We start from the raw sequence: 18,782 nt of genomic DNA, 5'->3' as shown, positions 1-18,782 counted from the left end.
TTCAGATGGCCTCCTTCAAAACGACACTAACTTCCAGAGCAGTAATGGAATTTCTCTAACTTGGTGGGACGACATGTGGTGGGGCATTAACATTTGTGAGGCACCGAGATACTCAGTGCGCCATAAAAAGGTGCTTAACTTTTCTAAGCAAGCACAGGTAACAGGCAGAGGGATCTCGAGGCCATGGCCGGTTGTTAAAGTGCTGATTCTTTCATGTGTTACAGTGCAAAACAGTGAAAATGGAACATTATTTAAATTAATAAAAAAATGCACCACAGACACCGTATCACTAAGAAAGCCAGTAACTTTACTGATTTGTCTGCAAAATACAAATTATACCTTATTTCCAGCAGGAGAATCTTTTGAAATTTTCCCATTTTTGTTCACTACAGACAGCTGAATTAAGTCCCTTGAGATACACAGATGTGGTTTAACTTAGTTATAACATCTTGTCATCTAGTGGCGACAAAGTCCAGCTTATGCCGCTGTGAGCCTCTACTTTAATATTTGTTGCAAATGCTTGTATGCTCCCATTTACAAGCTATTTTGTTATCACCATTGTTTTATGGAAGCAAATCCCCATGAAAGAGAAGAAAAAAAGAAAAAAAGGATACAACAAACCATCTGAAGCAATCCAAGTGTAATGCCTGCGGTAACCCAGGTCTGATACTAGTTACTCCACAAAAGACTCTGGTACTGCATTTTTGATTTTTTTTTTTTAATGAGTTACTTCACTGACCTTTTTCGAATCAAACTGAGGTACGGATCAGTCTGAGGTATGAGAAGGGAAGGTAGAAATGCAACACCTGATTATGAAAATAATCAAATGGATACTTTTGATGCAGAAGGTCTGTGGCTCAAAGCTTGGATTGCTCCACATCTTTGGTTAAAATATATTAACAAAAGCCTTTTATTACATCTACAGTCTGAAGCATTCTAACAGACACCAATGTTCCATCAGTCCTTCAAGAGACCTGTAGTGGCAGGAAATTAATGCCATATAACTGACGACATCACAGCAGATGGCACAAACAGGAACAGATGAAGTATGCCATGTTTAGGCAACAGCCTTTATTGAGGTTTCAAGTGGCTTTTAAAAAATTACAAAGCATTTACCTTCAAGGCGAAGGAAGAAGGAAAACAAAACAGCTCTGTTAGGACTATAGATAAAAGAGGGTATATAGGATAACACATACAATACAAAAGGGTTGACATCCTTGAAAACAGTCTATGAGTTCTTTTATTCTTATGCTAGCTTTACCTGAAAAAGATCTGAGGACAACAGATATTTTTATATTATTCATTAAAAACTGCTAAATTCCTCTTCTGGGAAAAATATAAGCCATTTTGTTATAAAACACAACTTTTGAAAAACACTGAAATGACAAAAGCTTTACTGCGAATGGCTCAATGCATACAATATACAGGTTGTGCAGATAGGGTATATCATATAATTGTCACCAGCAATTAAACACTAACTGACAACACCTTTTAATAGAGGTTAGCTTAGCTATAACAATACTTGCAGATGTCTAGAATGCCACTTCAGGTGTTTGAACTTACAATTAAGAATGTTGCCTAAAACATTATATAGCATGGGTTAAGGTAAAGTAAATGTTAATACTCTTTCAGGGCTCTGCCCCAAACTCCTTAAATACAAAGGAATCACACAATAAACCCAAATTAGCTTTGCAAATACAATAAATGGTAAGGTACAGATAAAGGAACAAGAAAGGTAGACAGTTATAGTTTACAGAAAGTGACTTCACAATCAAAGTTGTGCTTCTTATCATTAGATCAGTTTGCAAATATGCATTATCCCCCACAATTTTGCCAGTATAAGTTAGTTGCCCTCTGCAGCAGGAACAAGAGGGATGACTGGCATTTATTTTCACGTGATTCTGTTCTACTTGTGTTTATACAAAAATCACTGTCAGAGTTAATATAAATTGCCCAGGCAATACTTTTCACGCTACTTTCTGCTTAGTTACTTGCAGTAATATATTACACTGCATCTTCGTTAAATACGATATCTTTCCTTTTTCATGCGTTGCTGAGGCAAATCGCAAGGTAAACTATTAATATGGCTATTCTTCATATATCAATAGACCAAATCCCCTTCCCCACTGACAAGTTTCTACTACAATACTGATAAAGTTGTATTTTTTCTTGAAATGACAAGGTACATTTGTGATATATTTGCATATTTTTGACACACCAAAGTTTAAAATTCTCAGAAGAGAATACGAGTATAGGTTCATCTGAAGGTGAAGAAAGTGGTTTCAAAAACAGTTTTTTTGTGTTTTAAAATCAATTATGGGCCCCATTTTACCTTTTTTTTTGTTTTGTTTTTGTATTTTTTTTGTTTTTTTGTGTGTTTTTTTTGTTTAAAACATGCGTATCTTTTTCTTTACCCTGCAGATTGCTACACGAGATAAGATGGATGCATTAGTAGCACAGTATTCTGCTTAAAGAGTTTCCAGATTATGCACTAGCCCCTGCACAGCTGAGAGTGCCTGTAAGGCAGGCTTCTATAAAGTCATCATAAGTGAAAAGCATATGTCCTAATGCACACTGTAGTCTATTCATCATTCTCTACTACAGAGAGGTACACTCTATCCTTGAGCAGTGCACAGCAACTGCATGTACGGGTGGGAAACAGAGTGTGGATTTCCCTTAAAATATTTTGTGTTGATATTTAGCTGTTGCAGCTATATCCTTCATCATAGTGTCAATGTATGTAGGTGAGAGTTGCAAGGACTCTTGGAAAAAGGAGAAATATTACAGTTTTACTATGGCACTAACATTTTGCTTAAACACTTTTTCCCTCCAACAGAAAGATTAAACTGAAACATTTGAATATACCATTTTCTTCTAATAAACAAGAGGGACAAGGAGGGACTTAAAGAAATGATATATTCCCTCTGATCAAGCTATTTTAGTCAAAGGAACAATATGAGGCAGGAGAAAATGTGGATGCCATATGCTGAAGCAAATCTTGCTTGGGTGCAAATACAGAGGGAGCATTGTTCAACAACGTGCCCACTGTGAGATGACGTGACTGCAGAGGTCCATGAGAACCAGGGACCTGATGGCCAATATTGGCTGTGTAAGATCAATCGACTTTTGAATGGTCCTTTAATTGAGGATTTCTCTAAGAGTTTTCAGTCTGTGAGAGAGGGGAGTAATCTTTGTAACAGGCATGTTGGTGCCGATCCCTCCCTTTAACTCTCCCTACTGCTTCTGCAAATATTCACCTGCACTCACGTAACCGACAGCCGTTAGAGCTGTACATCCAATTCTGACAGGCAGAATACCAGCTTCATTAATGAGAAAGGGCCAAGTTATGCCTCTTTGTCATTTAACCCATGGAAAACTACAAGATACGCAGGACGTTAAGTAATAGAAGGGCCCTTAACTTGTTACAATGCACAAAACAGCATGAAAGAACTAATCAGTATATACAATGGATCGCAGTTCACCCAACTGATTGTAAAATGCTGTATTAAAATGATTTAAGTTGTTACACCATGGGTAAATTCTAACTTTTTACAGATCAGTCTTTCAACAGCTGACTTCGATCTGTAAAATGTATACCCAGTAAAAGAAAACTGAAAGAAAATAGTTAAATGTGCAACTGCACAAATATAATTCCCCACTATTAAGATAACAAAAACTTTTGCTATTACCATAATTATTATATATATTAGAAAGCTATACACAAGCATGTTAATTTCACAGATTTTTTTAAAAGATTCTTAATATTTTATATAATTAGAAATACACATTTCAAAAACAAAACTTCTGCAAAGAGAAAACAGTTATCTTGGTTAGCAAAGCATGGAGTTCTTCATGGCTTAGGGTAGTGCTTTCTATACAAAAAGTCCTTTTTGTTTGTTTCTTCAGGACTGTTTAAAAGATTAGCGAAGCTATCAAGGAAAAAAGAACACATTTTGGCTTAAGGAAACTACAAAAGCCACAAATGCTTTGCAAACTCTGTCTTACTTTTTAATATGAAAATAAGCAAAATGTAATGTACATATTTTTATATTTTTTTTTCATTTAATAAGTGATGCAGACCCAGAATTTTTAAAATTAAATATGTTAGCCCTCGACCTCAACATTTTTACAAGTATGGTCCTCTTTAAATGTTTTGATCCTTTTTAACTGAGTGCCATACTCTAATGATATGCCTGCAAGTTTGTGAGCATTTTCGGTATGTTAGGTGACCCAGTCTCTTTCTAGCATCAATTCATGGCCACCCAACCGCTGGGTCTGTCAAAACATCTGTACATTTTCTATATGTTGCATAACAGCTGCTTTCTCTCTCAGTAAAGATCTGCCATTTCTGGCAAATGTTTTCCTTTTGTCTATTTACATGTAAATAACGTTGAACCTGCAACATGACACTATCTATTGTAACATACATTTTGCAAGGGAGCACAACAGTGAAAAGAAGTTAGCCTTAAAATCTATTTTGTACAAGTGTTCTGTTGTACAACTCAAGTGCTAAGCTTATCTCAGCATTTCTGTTTATCCTTATACTGTATCACTGAGGCAATTTAAAAGTACTTTTACAAAACAGAGTACCTGACTTTTTTTTTTTTCCACACACGGCACATATAATGCATATCGACCCCCCCTCCCCCATTAAGGTATAGCACACACACACTGCAAGAAAAAAAACTAATAGGTAATAATGTTATCATGTCGCCCATCCTTCAGAGAGCCGCATGCGCTTGACAGAGGGGCTTTCCCTTTCGTCCGGCGAAGGTCTGGTGAGTCCAATGGGGGAGTGGAATTCGTTCCGGTGATCTTCTCGGTCACTTCCATCGTAGGAACTGCTACAGCTGCTCAAACTGTCAACAGGAGATCTCCCCGCCTCATGGCGCGTGTGCTGTGGGTATCTCGAGGGTGTGGTGGTACGGTCTCTAGGAGGAGAAACAGGTTCTGACTTGATGTTGAGGCTTTGAGTAGAAGGCAGGGAGAGATTTGTACTCTGAGATAAATGAGTGCTAGTGCAAGCTCTGTAGGAGGAAAGGAAACCCAGTTACAGACGGAGGAGGCATGGAGCCCCCAGATATGCACAAACACTCACACAGAACACCAGTGTAAAGGCTCGCGCAGGACCAGTGCATGCGGAGAGCACGAGGACTGTTTTCTGGGCAGAATTCACAAATTCAAAGAGATGAAAGCATCACAACAAACGTGGTCGGCTTGAGCGGGACATGCCCTTGGTTTGAAAGGAGGTCTCCCTTTCAATCTCTCTCTCCTTTTTTTGACTCAAGAGTCACAACAAATTTTGGAAGGCGAGCCTTTGCACTGTTGGAACCACCTGCAGGTTTCTTTATAACTAATGCTTGTGTGTGTGTATGCACCGGCTGAGACAGGGGAGGCACGGACTTTCTGCTGGGGTTAATCCAATTAGTTTGAATGCACCCAACTATTTTTATTGCTGTTCATTGTGACATGCGACTTCAGATGCAAAACAGAAACAAAAATTTGGGCCAGGTACATTTTATACCTTTCAGAATAGAGTTGAAATTACTGGTCCTAGGATTGACACTAATAAAATACCACAGGCAGGCAAGGATTTAGATAGGATTTTATGGTTTAAATCTATGAATTCATAACTCAATCCAGAATGCTTTTGAATAAACTACCAAAGAGAAGCCGAAGTGTAGTGGAAGATGTCAGAGGATTGTACTGTTTGCCTGTAGGAGAGCCCAGCTCAGAGGATGCTCCTAGCATCAAGAGAAACTGCTATGCTAAAACTTTTTCAAAGGCAAGCTACATAACTATTGTAAATTTTCTTTCTGTGCATTTTTGTGGGCGGGCAGCGGCAGAGGAAAGCTGAAACAGGCAGGGAGGAGAGAGAATACTCAGAATGCGCTTTATCTCTATGGGAGAAGTGAGATCACTTGCATCTGCAGGATGTTTTGTACAAAAGCACCACCTCCTGGTTAAACTCGGCTTTTCTCTTCGTTATTAAAATAGAGTTCTCAACATGCAGTTCCCATTATGTTCTGCTTCAGGGACCATTTGCTAGGCTGAAGTTAGTGTCTAACCCCAGAGACACAGTTTCAAGGTTTCTACTCGTGAGTATTTATACAGAGGGAGACTGAAAGCAGTAGGGGCAACAGACCACTTGGCCTCATAGGATTTTAAACCCAAAGGGATGTGCAGGCATTTTTACTGCAAGCAGAAGAAATACTGGGATTTGGAAGTAATTTTTAAGTATGTAGAAGAAACAATTAAGTTTAGATGTGGTCTTTTCATTTATTGAATTATTCCACTTGTCCTGATATCTCATCAACTGGGAGTTGAGCTTTACTTAACATTTACTACAACTTTGATGAAAGACAAAATGTTATTTTCTTTTCCTCTGACAGATTTAAAATGGAACTATATGACTTCAATATTGAATGATATCAGCTGCTTTTATCAGGAATTATTGCAGTCTTTAATAATGGATGGATCTTGTTAAAAAACAGAGAAAACAGGACGTTCTACCTCCCATTGCTTTTATCTACCCTTCATTCCTATGCAGATGAATGTGTCAAATTTGCAGCGATCCCTTTCATACGTCACAGAGTTTGTAATAGCCCTCACAGCAGCAAATGTAGGCATTTTTTTTTTTTTTTTGGCAAAGAAAGAGGACATTTTCTTTGCTTTCATAACTATTAAATTAACACATATAAGAAACTGTAAATATCAGACTTCGTCATTCCAATTTAATGAAATATTCCACTCTTTTCCTGAAAACTTGTTGAAGAGAATCCAACAAGAATCAAAAATATATTCCTGTTTTTGATTTTGTTTTTTTTTTTTGCTTTTCATTTCCAGTGACTTTATTTTTCAGTTGCTTAGGAGATGCTAGGACTTCACCTCAGAAAACAGGTTACCAGTTTACCATGTATGATAAGATTACATATGATTGTAGATGCCAAGCTTATAGCTAAACCTGAAAGTCCTGTAAGAAAGGATGGTGGAGCCTGGGGATTTGATTTGGAAGTGTTTGATATGAGCAGATGACACGTCACTTTGCAAAGCTGGGGACAGCTAAAAAACCCATGCTAGTTAAAAACAACCATATTCAGTCGAATTTGTTCACATGGAACATACTTGCATTCTATTGCGTGACAGCCCTGAAAGGAACAAATCTAGAGGGACAAGCTGCATTTTCAATGAAATAGAGCTAGTATTGCTATACTGCAATGTTGCTTTTTTTAATAGTGTTTCAGAAGTGAGTATGAGAATGCATCTCTAGACTTTTCTTTAAATTCCTTGTGATTCATCAGCAGGGTTATGTAAATACCTGGCATACAAATTTGTGGCAGTTTTAAAAACGTTACAGGCTGATCTGTATTTTGAACACTTTTTTGTAAATTGAAAAAAGATTAGGAAGTCATTTTGGCAGGTCAGGACTAAATTTTTGAGGTTTAAAACAATATAAATAACTTCAAGCAATTATTTTGAGTCATCATTGAAATTTTTTTCTTTATAAATATAGTCTTTTTCTGCTAAAACTATTTCTGAATTTTAATATCCGTTTTTTTGGTGGCTATAATTTACATTACTTAATTAAAATTTTCTGAAACATTTTTATGAGAATCTCATGTAAGCTAAAATGGTCATTTACAAGGGAAACCTACTGTTACACATAGATGTGAATGGTGAAATAATAGTACATACTTAGGTGCAGTCTTTAGACCTGTATTCTAAACAGAGGATTGACCTCTATTTAGAATAGAAGCTGTATTATAAAAAATGAGAATTCTGTCTGCTACAAATTGATTTCTTTTCGTGTATGGGTGTGTGTGAGTGTAGAAACAGCTGTTGTATCTATATCTATCAATGTATCTTCTGCACTGTTGCTTCATATAATTATGTAATTTTGGTCCAGGCATACCCTATTTTCATCATTTGAAACCTACACTAAGTTCACTGGAAAACAAATAGGTTTTGAATATGGACAATCCACAGAGAAAATAAAAAAATTATTTCAAAGGATTGTGTATAATTATAAGCACTCAATAAATGCCATGCAGTCCACTCATGTTGATGTAATCACCTTTTTCCATATATTGTATGAAAATATTTCATTTTATGGGGACAATGAAGAAAATTAATGTTATAATTTTACACAGCAGTTCCTATTGAGACCATGTCCTGGTTTCAGCTGGGACAGAGTTAACTCTCTTCTTAGTAGCTGGTACAGTGCTGTGGTTTGGATTTAGTGTGAGAATGATGTTGATAACACGCTGATGTTTTAGTTGTTGCTAAGGAGCGCTTATCTTAAGCCAAGGACTTTTCAGTTTCCCATGCTCTGCCAGCAAGCAGGTGTGCAAGGAGCTGGGAGGGAGCATGGCCGGGGCAGCTGACCCCAACTAGCCAAAGGGGTATTCCATACCATGGAACGTCATGCCCAGTATATAAATGGGGGGCAGTTGGCTGGGAGGGGTGGATCGTGGCTCTGGCATCGGTCAGCGCGTGGTGAGCAATTGCATTGTGCATTACTTGTCTTTTCTTGGGGTTTATTTCTCTCTTTTTTTGTGTTATATTCCTTTTCATTACAATTATTATTATTATATTATTCTTATTCTTATTCTTAGTTAGTAGTGTATTTTATTTTACTTTAGTTATTAAACTGTTCTTATCTCAACCCACGAGTTTTAAGTTTTTTTCCCCTCCTCCTCCCACCCCACTGGTAGGGGGGAGGGGGAAGCGGCTGCGTGGTGCTGAGTTGCTGGCTGGGGTTAAACCACGACATACCAGTATAGTGAAAATGTGACGTTTATTTAGAATACAACAGCCACATGGGAGAAACGCTGGTTCCTATCTGGGTTCAACACTGAACAACTACACAGCTCTGCTGTGTAAGGGGTGGGAACCAAGTCAGGATGCAACGAGCTTGCAAGTGGGTTTGGTCCTTGCTGATGCCAGTGAGATCAGTTCTGTGTGTGTCTCCATCTGTTTGAATCTCCAACTGGTATGGAAGCTCAGCATGCACAGATAGACGTGCAGGTCTGAGTAGGTGATGAGTGAGGACACAAATATGCATCGGACAGGTTTTTACAGAGGGAGAAAGTGGTCTGTTGAAGGAAGAGCGAGCCTCACATACCTTTTCTTTTATGCCCACACTTGTTTCTCTAAATTAGTTCACTTCCTCACTTCATATAATTTTTCCCCATAAATATATATAAGGAACCATTGAAAATTCACTGCAAAATTGAGTTATGTAACTTTAGTTATGTGCTCGTCTGTAACTAGGAGAATAGAGGATATTTTTGACTTGCTAGCAATGCAGCCTTCCTCCCTCCCCTCTGTTTTTCTTTTAGGTAAAAGCAAAGTTGTTTTTTCATATTTTTTGATCAATGTAAAAGCAGAATAAGAATTTCTGTGTCAAGATATTTTGATTAGCTCTCACACGTTAAGGTCTACACTATAAAAAGACATTTCTAAACAAAGTATGATATGAAAGTGAATCACTGGAACATCTTATTTACAATGGTGGCATAAGAAAAAAGGCTCAATCCTAAATATATAAGGCTTTTACTCAAAACAAGGAAGTTGGCAGAACTGATACAAATTCACAAAATATGAAGTCACTGTATCTAAATTTTTCAGTAAAAACGGTTCAATGGGGAATATTTGCCCATATCTAGCTATGGCTATTACCTAATCAAAATTAATCGTTGCTAAGTAATAAGCTTGCTATGTAAGAGTCATAGAACAAGTCAACAGTATGCATGAATTTGGACAATTTTTTGTTCAGGTGGGTAGGAGTTTGGAGAAACTTCTTTTATGTAAACAATTATCTATACTGAAGATTCTTCAGATGAAATACCTGTTCCTATATTTTAGGAAAGCCAAAATTTCACCTGTGGATGATACTTAAGGAAGAAAAGATTCTGTTTTAGACTGGGAAATATGGATGAAAGAGAACATTTTCCGTATAATGGACTTGTGCCTAAAAAATTTAGATAATCTATTTCAAAGTTTGGAATGGACTTCCCTTCTGGTTAGCAGTAATTAACTTCTGGTAGACTCTCTGGTCCATGTTAAATAAGCAGTAACCCTCTCTATAAGAGACATTGCAGCAATACTCGGACAAAATGCCAAAGTTTTGGGAGGGATTGATTTTCAATAGAATTTGTGTGTATTTTTTCCAGATGTAGACCTAGCTAAAAGACTGTGAAAGTACTATTTTGCTTTTTAACCTAAAAAGTTGAAAAGTCTGACTTATTTTAATGTCCCAATCATATCAAAACAGGCTCTACATTGTTATCCTATTCACCAGGCTCAGCAAAAGGCCAAAAGCTGTGCAGACGGGGAAAGTGAACTACTCCCATGTCCTCAGGTATTTGCCCTCAAGCCCACTGGCACTAGTATGGTTGCTAACTGGAGAGTCAACATGAAGAGTTAAGAGTTAGGTTGTAGAGATCTTCTCCAATTATCTTAAAGATGGTTCTGACAGTGCTGCTGAAATTGTTGGGTACTTATTTGGAGCAAGCTAATATGTCTAACCATATCCTATTCTATTACTGACCATATTCTTCTACCATGCATTGAAGAAGCAGAGCTGGTTTTCACCTTTAGGCTTTGGTGAAAAACAAAACCTGCTGGAGAACTAGGATGTCTCTTCCAGTAGCTCTGTATTCTCACAGGTCTTTACAGCCTACTGTTAGCAACAAACATCTCACAGTTGCCAAATCTTTCCTGTATATGACCTCACTCAGCACAGGGATTTGGGTTGTCAAACCCTTTCTCGATGCATTTTCTCAAATACCTGGGGATGATTATAATTTTGTGTGATTGTTTTAATCTTCCTGCAAATTCTAGCTCAGGTTGACATGGGCTGAATATGTGCTGTATAATTTCAAGTTTTTCAAATAATCCAAAAGTTAGCACAGGTGCTTTTGCAGGTAGAACTCAGTGACTAAAATAAAATAAAGCAATGCTTATGATTTTCTGCAGAGATAGAAGACTTCTCCAGAACTGTCAGTGAAGCAGCTTTCATAGCTGAATTCATTTACAAATCACTGAAAGAATAATAATAAAAGTAGCAGCTCAGAATGTATTCCACCAGCCACAGCCATTACACTTTGACATTCTGTGATATGTATTAGAAACAGATGACGATGTGTGACATATCTGAAAAGGCATGTAGTTAGTTTAGGATTTAATTTATACTTTTTTGGTTAACCAAATAGCCTTATTACATTCTTTGGTACACCACTGAAAACAATCAGCTTATTGTAAGGTTATACATTGATATCTAACATGTGAGTTTTCAATTTATTTGAGACTTTATGTCTTTAGTTGTACAGTTAGCCTGAATGTTGCCCCAGAAACACTGCAAACTCAAAAAGAAAATAGAGGAAATGTAGGAGAAAGGTATTAAGACTATTATTTCTAGCACAGCAACTATTTCAGTTGTATGTTTTTATGTAGCTAGTATCTATATATGCTTGTTTATACAGAAATGAGGTTTAAAAATTTTTTGTTTCCTCTGAAACACTTGAATAGCTGTCCTTTAAAAACCTAAACTGTCTGTACATGGTAAAGAAATTACAGTAAGTTACAATAAGTGGTCAGATAAATTAAAAGGAGAATTTTGAAGTTTAAGCCACATATATAATATTAAATAGTTTCACATTATGGCAACCATCTTGCAAAAAAATTAGTGCATATGTGCAACACCTCTTTCTGGGAAAAAAAAAAGGAGTTTACTTTTCAAATGCACGTGAATTAAATTTCTTCTCATAAATACACTCCAGCTGTTTTCAGCTTCTATTTTTATAATGAAAACTTTTAAAATTCAAACATGTCTAGCCATACCTTAGGCTACATGTGGCATGCTGGTGAATGCCTGTGGTTTTACTCAATAGAAACTGCAGATATCAGAATTTTTGAAAATCGTACTCTTAAAGTTCACTTCAATGAGCCAATAGGTTGCTTTTTCAAGAATGCATTAGGTGACTTCTCTGGGTGAATTTTCACGCTTTTAAAAATCCTGAAATGATTTAGCAGTGTGCTTCACCAATCTTGAATAAATGTCTGGAAATCAGCCACTAGAGGGCACGAATACCCATCCTCCTCAACACAGGCAAATCACCTTGAGTTTTGTGGGCTTACAGTTCTTAGGCCTAATTATGTTATTTGCTCGTAGAAAACGTTTCCAAAGAAATGAAACTTGAATGTCAGAGCTGAGCAGAAGAGACTATGTGATTATTATATAAGGTTAAGGCTTAATCTCAGGTCAAATCATTATGTCACTCTTACTTGATTAAAAATGTTTAGAAAATTTTCAAGTTTACTGTAAATGTTTGTGCTATAGTAACTGGAAATAAAAAGCATAAATGGCAAAATACAGCAACAGCACAATATAAATGTTTAGTTCGGTCTTTAGTAGTGAAATAAAATGCTATCTAAAGAAATAAAGAGTAAAACATGAACGGTATTCTTTACTACACTACTGAGAAAATGTCATGGACACAGAATATTTCATTGTAGCTACCTAGCGAAATTTTCATAAAATACGTAGTTCCAGTTTTGGGAAATGGAGCTCTTACACATAGTGAATATGTGCTAACACATTGTCTTGATATATTTCAGATTTGGGATTACTGGGGAGACTGAAGTCACTGTAGAACAATAAAATAAAGAAAACGCTGCTTACCCCAATTGACTGAGGGCAGATGGTGGCATGTTATGTAGGTGTTGCTGTTGCCAGCCAGTCACAGAACCAAGATGAAGAGCACTGGCTGTATTAAACCCAGAGAGAGATGATATATCTGCACTACTCAGAGAATATTCTAGATTTGAAAACATAAAAGACAATAATTAGAGGAGAATTAAAGAGGAAGCAATTAAACAATAACTAGCATCATAATTTTCACGTCACTTTATAAGCTTTTTAATTTTAATTACACCAATCACATTAAGTTGCAGCAGAAAAAGTAGACCTTCCTCTTCCCTCAACTCATTAACTTGGGAGCAAATAACGCACTAATAATTATTCTGTAACTTAGCAGGGCTTTTCTGGATCTGGAAGATTCAAAGCATTCTTAGCCTGTATATCCACCATAACTACAGATGCATTCTCACGGAGTCAAACACTTGAAAAACATAATAGTATTTCGGTTACAGTCTTCCTTGCAGAACCCAGCAGACAGCCTGTGTCTGAACAATACACATCTTCTCTAAGAGCATTGGATCTGTATGCCAGCATGCTCTATACAGCAGCAATGTGCAATGGGAACCGGAAAGGATCTCTCGAGGCTTCATTTCTAGTCTCTCCCAGGTAACTATGTCACAGCCCACAAAGTTATTGAACTCCATTTTGAAGCCAGTGAAGCTGCTTGCTCGCACTACCCTTATGACTTTAGAAAGGTGCACTCAAGTACATGAAATATTACCTGTGGTATTAAGAGGATTAAGAAAGGTCTTTTAAGTTACATTTTTTATTAAAGCTAATGAAAGAAAGCTATTAAAGCAGTTTTCCATTCGAACAAAATAGCTAACAACTTAAATAGTTGTCTCAAGTTAGTGACAGATACAGAGTAAGTAAATGCAGTGCAAAAACATATCAGCTATGAATTTTTCAGTTTCTCCCCATAAGCATTAGCTAATTCATTAGTACTGAGATAGACATTTGTCAGCATCTTGCTCCCTCCCCCACCCTTTACATCTTGCACCCATACTTACCAGTACCATATGTTGTTGAGATGGCTGATGGGTATCCTCCCATCCCTTGCCCTGGTAGAGTAGGAGTTGCTACGGAAACCACTGGAGTAGCCAATGACTGAGCAGACTGGGAGTTATTTATCCTCTGATTCTTTTAAAGTAAGTAAAATAAACATATTATTGACTAGTTTTAAGTCAGTTGAGTGTATTAGCTTTCTGGGTATGTTTTGTGCATGAGAAATACAGGCTGATACAAATTTCTAGAAATTAATCATTTAACATGTGGCTTTTATGAACTCTGCCAACCCTATCATTTACAAGCCTTCAAGAGACCAGTTGTCACCATAGTAACCCATTACATCAGTATCTCCTAGGTAACTGAACTAGTAACAAGTAAGATTGCTTTTATTGTGGGTAGAAGAGCAGATCGTGTGAAAAACTAATGAAATATGTAAACTCTATTCTCATTGTTTTCCTTTTCACTCAAACGAAAAAAAAAAGGGGGTGTGTGTGTGAAAGAAAAAACCCCAAACCCAGCTCTACTGGATTTTATGCTTTGAAAGTGAAGGGCACTCCAAGACCGCTGAACACTGAACTCTTACCAGCAGATGGTGCTCTGACTACTTCGTTTTTGTGCAATAAAACAAACTTCAAGAGCGTTAGGTGGCACAGCAGTTACACACTTGTCTTTAAGTCCGGGGTACTAGATGTTGCACTGTAAAAATTGCACTAGAGAACTCTAACCCTGTGAGTGGCAGGATAAAATGACCAGAGAGCCACCAAAAAAAGGTCATAAGGCTGCACCTTTCAACAGCACAAGTTTACAGGCTCTCAAAGCACCAGCAACAAGAAAGCTTTATTCTAGCATGCATAATTTGAATACGTGCAACAACTGCACCTGGCCTTCCATATTGCTATATTTCAAAAATTATGATGACCTTTTTGTTCACAAAACAGTTATGGTAAAGTTTTCCATTTTATTTCAACCAACACTTCACCTACAGAAGTACCAATCATACAAAAGAACTGATTTTCTTTTCCTCGTTATTGAGATGAACATCACTACCACTTACCAGAAGCAGATCAACATCCTCAGACTGAGTGCATAGGAAAGGAGCATTAAAAATTAGTGAATATAAATATTTACTAGGATGCAGATTTCTAGCCTAGGGAATAGCTTCATCTGAGAGGGGCAGCAAATTAAACACTTTCTGAGCATAGTTTGGAAAAATAACACTTCATAGATCTCTTCTTTGTCCTTCTAATGGGATGTTTGTCTCAATTCCGAGGACAATCTATCCAGTTTTCAGCACAAGACTTTCTCTAAGAATTCATTATTTCTTCCACAGCCCCAGTGGCTGCAGACTGTGTTGCTATACCTGGTTTCAGGAGACCTGACCATTCACAGAATCCCTTGGAAAGTATCAGTTTTAAGGACCTTGGAATAAATCATTTGATGCAGACAGCTTGTCACTGCCTTGGTTGACTTTGAGCATTGCCCTATAGGAGACTATTTGTTACTTATCCTCTCAGAAGGCAGCATCACATGTATGAGGGGGTTTAGTTTGATGTTCAAAGTTAATTTATTACGTGTCAAGCTGAAGTAGCCAACTTGGAAGTTGTTTTAATAGTGTCTGTTACATAATGGAAAAATGTATTTATAGTGTGACTTAAATTTACCATCAAGATCCTTTTTAAATTAAGTTCACTTTTAATGTTAAGTCACTCATGAAAGATTTACTTGCAACCACTAACTGACTTTCGGAAGGGAACTACAAGACACGCACACAACACCTTCACCATTCAACCTTCTAGCATAATAGCCTGCCTAAATTTTGTTAATCCTGGCAGGAGATCAGTTTCATGCTCCTTTTTATCCTGCTCTATCTATTTACTACCTAATATCATCACAAAATCTGGCCTTTGAAGCTCAGAGTGATAGAGTTCAAATTAATCTATTTGTAGTTAATGTGCCATCTGCTGAGAGTCTGTGTGGCTAAATATTTAAGAAAAACATAGTAGGTTAGGAATACTTAGGGTTAAATCCAGCCTTTATAACAAATCCAGGAAAGGCTCTTCCAGCTACTAGGAAAGAGAGTGCAGAAGTTGAGACTGTGCAGGGGACAGTTCCTATTTTCCAACTCAATAGAAAAAAGGGAGGAAGTAAATATGACTTCATAAAAGCAATCAAACAGGCTCTGCCTACATCCTCAGCTCGATGTCAAGCCTTAAGGTTAGACAGAAAGACCAAACAAACAAGAATGTGCAATGTTATTCTGCTGATTTTAGTTGCTTGAGCAGGCCTTGAAATTCCTAAATATCTCGTATCTGAAGGAGATTAAAAAAAGCTTTGAAAATACATTACCACTGATGGCATGGTATTCTTGCTGCCAGGTGGAATAAGCACACGGAGATCTGGTTTACGGTTGTTCATTCCCAAATTCATTGGAGGCGGAGATTTTGCTTGCATATTCTTGTTCAAGTTGCCAGGTGAGACCAGCAGACCTGGTGAGTTGCGGGGGTTGCCATATCCATTTCCTGTTTAGGTAAAAAAAAAGAAAAAAAGAAAAGAAAAAAGAGAGAGGAGGATTTTAAACTCCAATGTATTTCTTAAGACTGAACACTAAGAATGTCAAATAGAAAAAATCAAGGTAGATACCTGTGTCATGTAATGTATCTTTATAGGAAAATACAACACATGGCATATTTGGAACAACTGGTCTTAAAATGCTTTCTCTCATGGTAGCCGACATCTCAGTGATGTGCTGAAATTAATTTGATTATATGACTCTGTTTACAGCACTATGGTATATAGCACAATATACTGTGCACTCAAAGCAGCCAAGATCTAACGTTTGCCTTACAAGAGAATCAGGAAAGTCAGACAATCTTATGGCTTAAAAAAATGTCAAAGCTATGCTGTGTTTTCTCGACAACTACAGAGGATTCTGCGTTGCCTGACTCAGCCCTTTCCAGGTCATGATTTTGTTTTGTTTTTAAACAAAGGATGAGTATAGCAAGGCTATAATTTCCAGAAAAGGCAGGGGGAGGACTAGGAAGATTCTTAAATGTTTTTGGCTGTCTTTCGCCACACTTTTTGGACCTGATTCTGTCAACACTAAAGTCAATGGGAGCAAGAGCATAACCTTATTTGGAAAATACCACCGTATCTTTCCTCTTCATCTCTCTGCTGCTTTCTGCAGGCCCCAGGAACAATTCTGACAGGCAAATGCTTCATTTGCCTTTTTCAGAAAAGAGTTTCCTTCTTTCACCACGTAACACTGACAACTGTATCTCTGTAACGTTACTGACCTACCATTCCACTAAAAATGAGACCTTCCTATTTCATTCGCTTAATTTCACCTCTCACCCACAGAAAGGCTGGGGAAAGAGATAACTTTTTAGTGTAGCCTTGAAATTCTGTCTGCACAGGCTCAAGAGAGATACAAAAACTGCCCAGTCATAGTGAGGGAATGACATGAAAACTAGTACAGAAAACTAGTACAGAAAGAGAAAACTTTCACGGATAAATACGAAGAAAACAAATGCTAGGGGAGACTTTCTGTTCCGTGCTCATCTTTTGTTCACAGCTCGCAAGCTGCGACACACAACCAGAAATAGTGTGGGAAGATGAGCTAGCGAGTGTGGCAGAGCCCTATAAGTTAGAAGCCCTGGACCTTCAAATATTTCCTTTGTAGTCCCAAAGTCAGTGAAGAACTCAGCGTCTCACTTTTTTTCATGTGTGAAATGGGGTTTACAGCCCTAAAGGACATAGATGGATTACGGAATTAAATTTGACAAAGTCTATCAGGTGGGCATAAAAATGACAGTACATGGGAGTGAATCTGCCTTCTGGTTAGGATAATGACGTGTGTCCAAGCATGACTAATGTTAAATCATGTTTTTAATCCACAAGCACATCAGCTAATTGTATTTATCAGATCAGCAAATCCATGGCCAAAAAAATCTATCAAAGGCTATTAAATACAAAAACACCACTTCAGGCTCTGGAAGACCCTGAACTGTGGACACTAGGCTTATAACACAGGAAAAGTATCACAAAGTGTTCAAATTCCATATTTGTGAGGTACCTTTAGTCACTCGTCTGGCCTGGCTTGTTTATTCTCATGCTTTTTATTATCATGATCTCCCAAGCCTTTGCAAAAAGGAATTAAGATGAAACTTAGAAGCACTCAGATAATTTCAGAGATTTTGTATTAAAATATTTTTCATAGTTAATCTTCTTATTTCCTTAATAATGTCTTACAGTTAGTGAGATAAAATGTGTTAATGAAAAAAAGTGTATTTTACACTTATCAAGCTAAAATAGCAGAACACTGTCAAGAATTTTCCATTTTGTATCAGTAGGCTTTTTTTTAAATGAACAATTGTTCTCAACATGGATATGCTACATATTATGCTCTAATTAACACTGTGTTACAAAAGGTGTTGTAATTAGAAGGGCCATTTTGAATATACAACATTTTCTTTTAGAAACTACAGTGACTTTTAAAAGTTGATTTTTACAAACTGAATACGGAAAAACTAGTGACGTGGAGAAGTGATCAACAGAAGAAACTGAAGCAAAAGCAGTTTCTCTGGTGCTGGTTTCATACAGGAGCTATTTTACCAAAAGGAAGTAAAACTGCCTTGTGAAATCTGTTGTATGACAAGCATTTGTTCAGAGAGTGAAAATGAAGCTGTTTGAAGAAACTGTGTATTTTTTTTTAGTTCTGCAATATAAAACCTAAGGTATTTAATGAAACAGCATGCACTGTAATCTATATGTTTGTTTCTGTAGTTGTGATTTTCAGAGAATAGAAACCCTTACAAGAAAGAACTTCCATTTTCCACATAAGATTTACTTAATACAATTTACTATTAAACATTAAAAGAAAGAATGCCTCTGTATAAAACTTTACTCTTTAAAAAGTTTTGTCTGACCTTTATATTATTTACCTACTGATGTAAAATATTTTGAACAGTGATAACATTTCTTACATGTATATTTTTAGAACATCAAATTATTTTTAAGAACTACTGCAATCTTCTCTTTACCAGTAGATTTCTGCTGTTCACGGCATATTATG

At 36.9% G+C, this 18,782-nt stretch overlaps 1 protein-coding gene across 5 annotated transcripts in view; it reads right to left on the bottom strand.

Annotated features, from left to right (window-relative positions):
- Positions 1–286: 286 nt before the first annotated feature.
- Positions 287–18,782, bottom strand: part of MEF2C (myocyte enhancer factor 2C) — a 127,749-nt gene continuing 109,253 nt past the window's right edge. For 3 of the 5 annotated variants that reach the window (XM_050912473.1, XM_050912474.1, XM_050912472.1), the window contains 4 exons: positions 16,058–16,230; positions 13,714–13,843; positions 12,686–12,821; positions 287–5,027 (listed from right to left, as the gene is read on the bottom strand). In XM_050912473.1, the coding sequence (XP_050768430.1) occupies positions 4,706–5,027; positions 12,686–12,821; positions 13,714–13,843; positions 16,058–16,230 (761 nt within the window). In that variant the 3' untranslated portion in view covers positions 287–4,705. The remainder of the gene's footprint in view (positions 5,028–12,685; positions 12,822–13,713; positions 13,844–16,057; positions 16,231–18,782) is intronic. The other 2 variants (XM_050912475.1, XM_050912476.1) reach the window with 1 other exon arrangement.

This window comes from Gymnogyps californianus, chromosome Z (assembly GCF_018139145.2).
Source record: "Gymnogyps californianus isolate 813 chromosome Z, ASM1813914v2, whole genome shotgun sequence".
Lineage (NCBI taxonomy): Eukaryota > Metazoa > Chordata > Aves > Accipitriformes > Cathartidae > Gymnogyps > Gymnogyps californianus.
The sequence above is the reverse complement of the archived record's forward strand: the minus strand, read 5'-3'. Positions and strand labels throughout refer to the sequence as shown.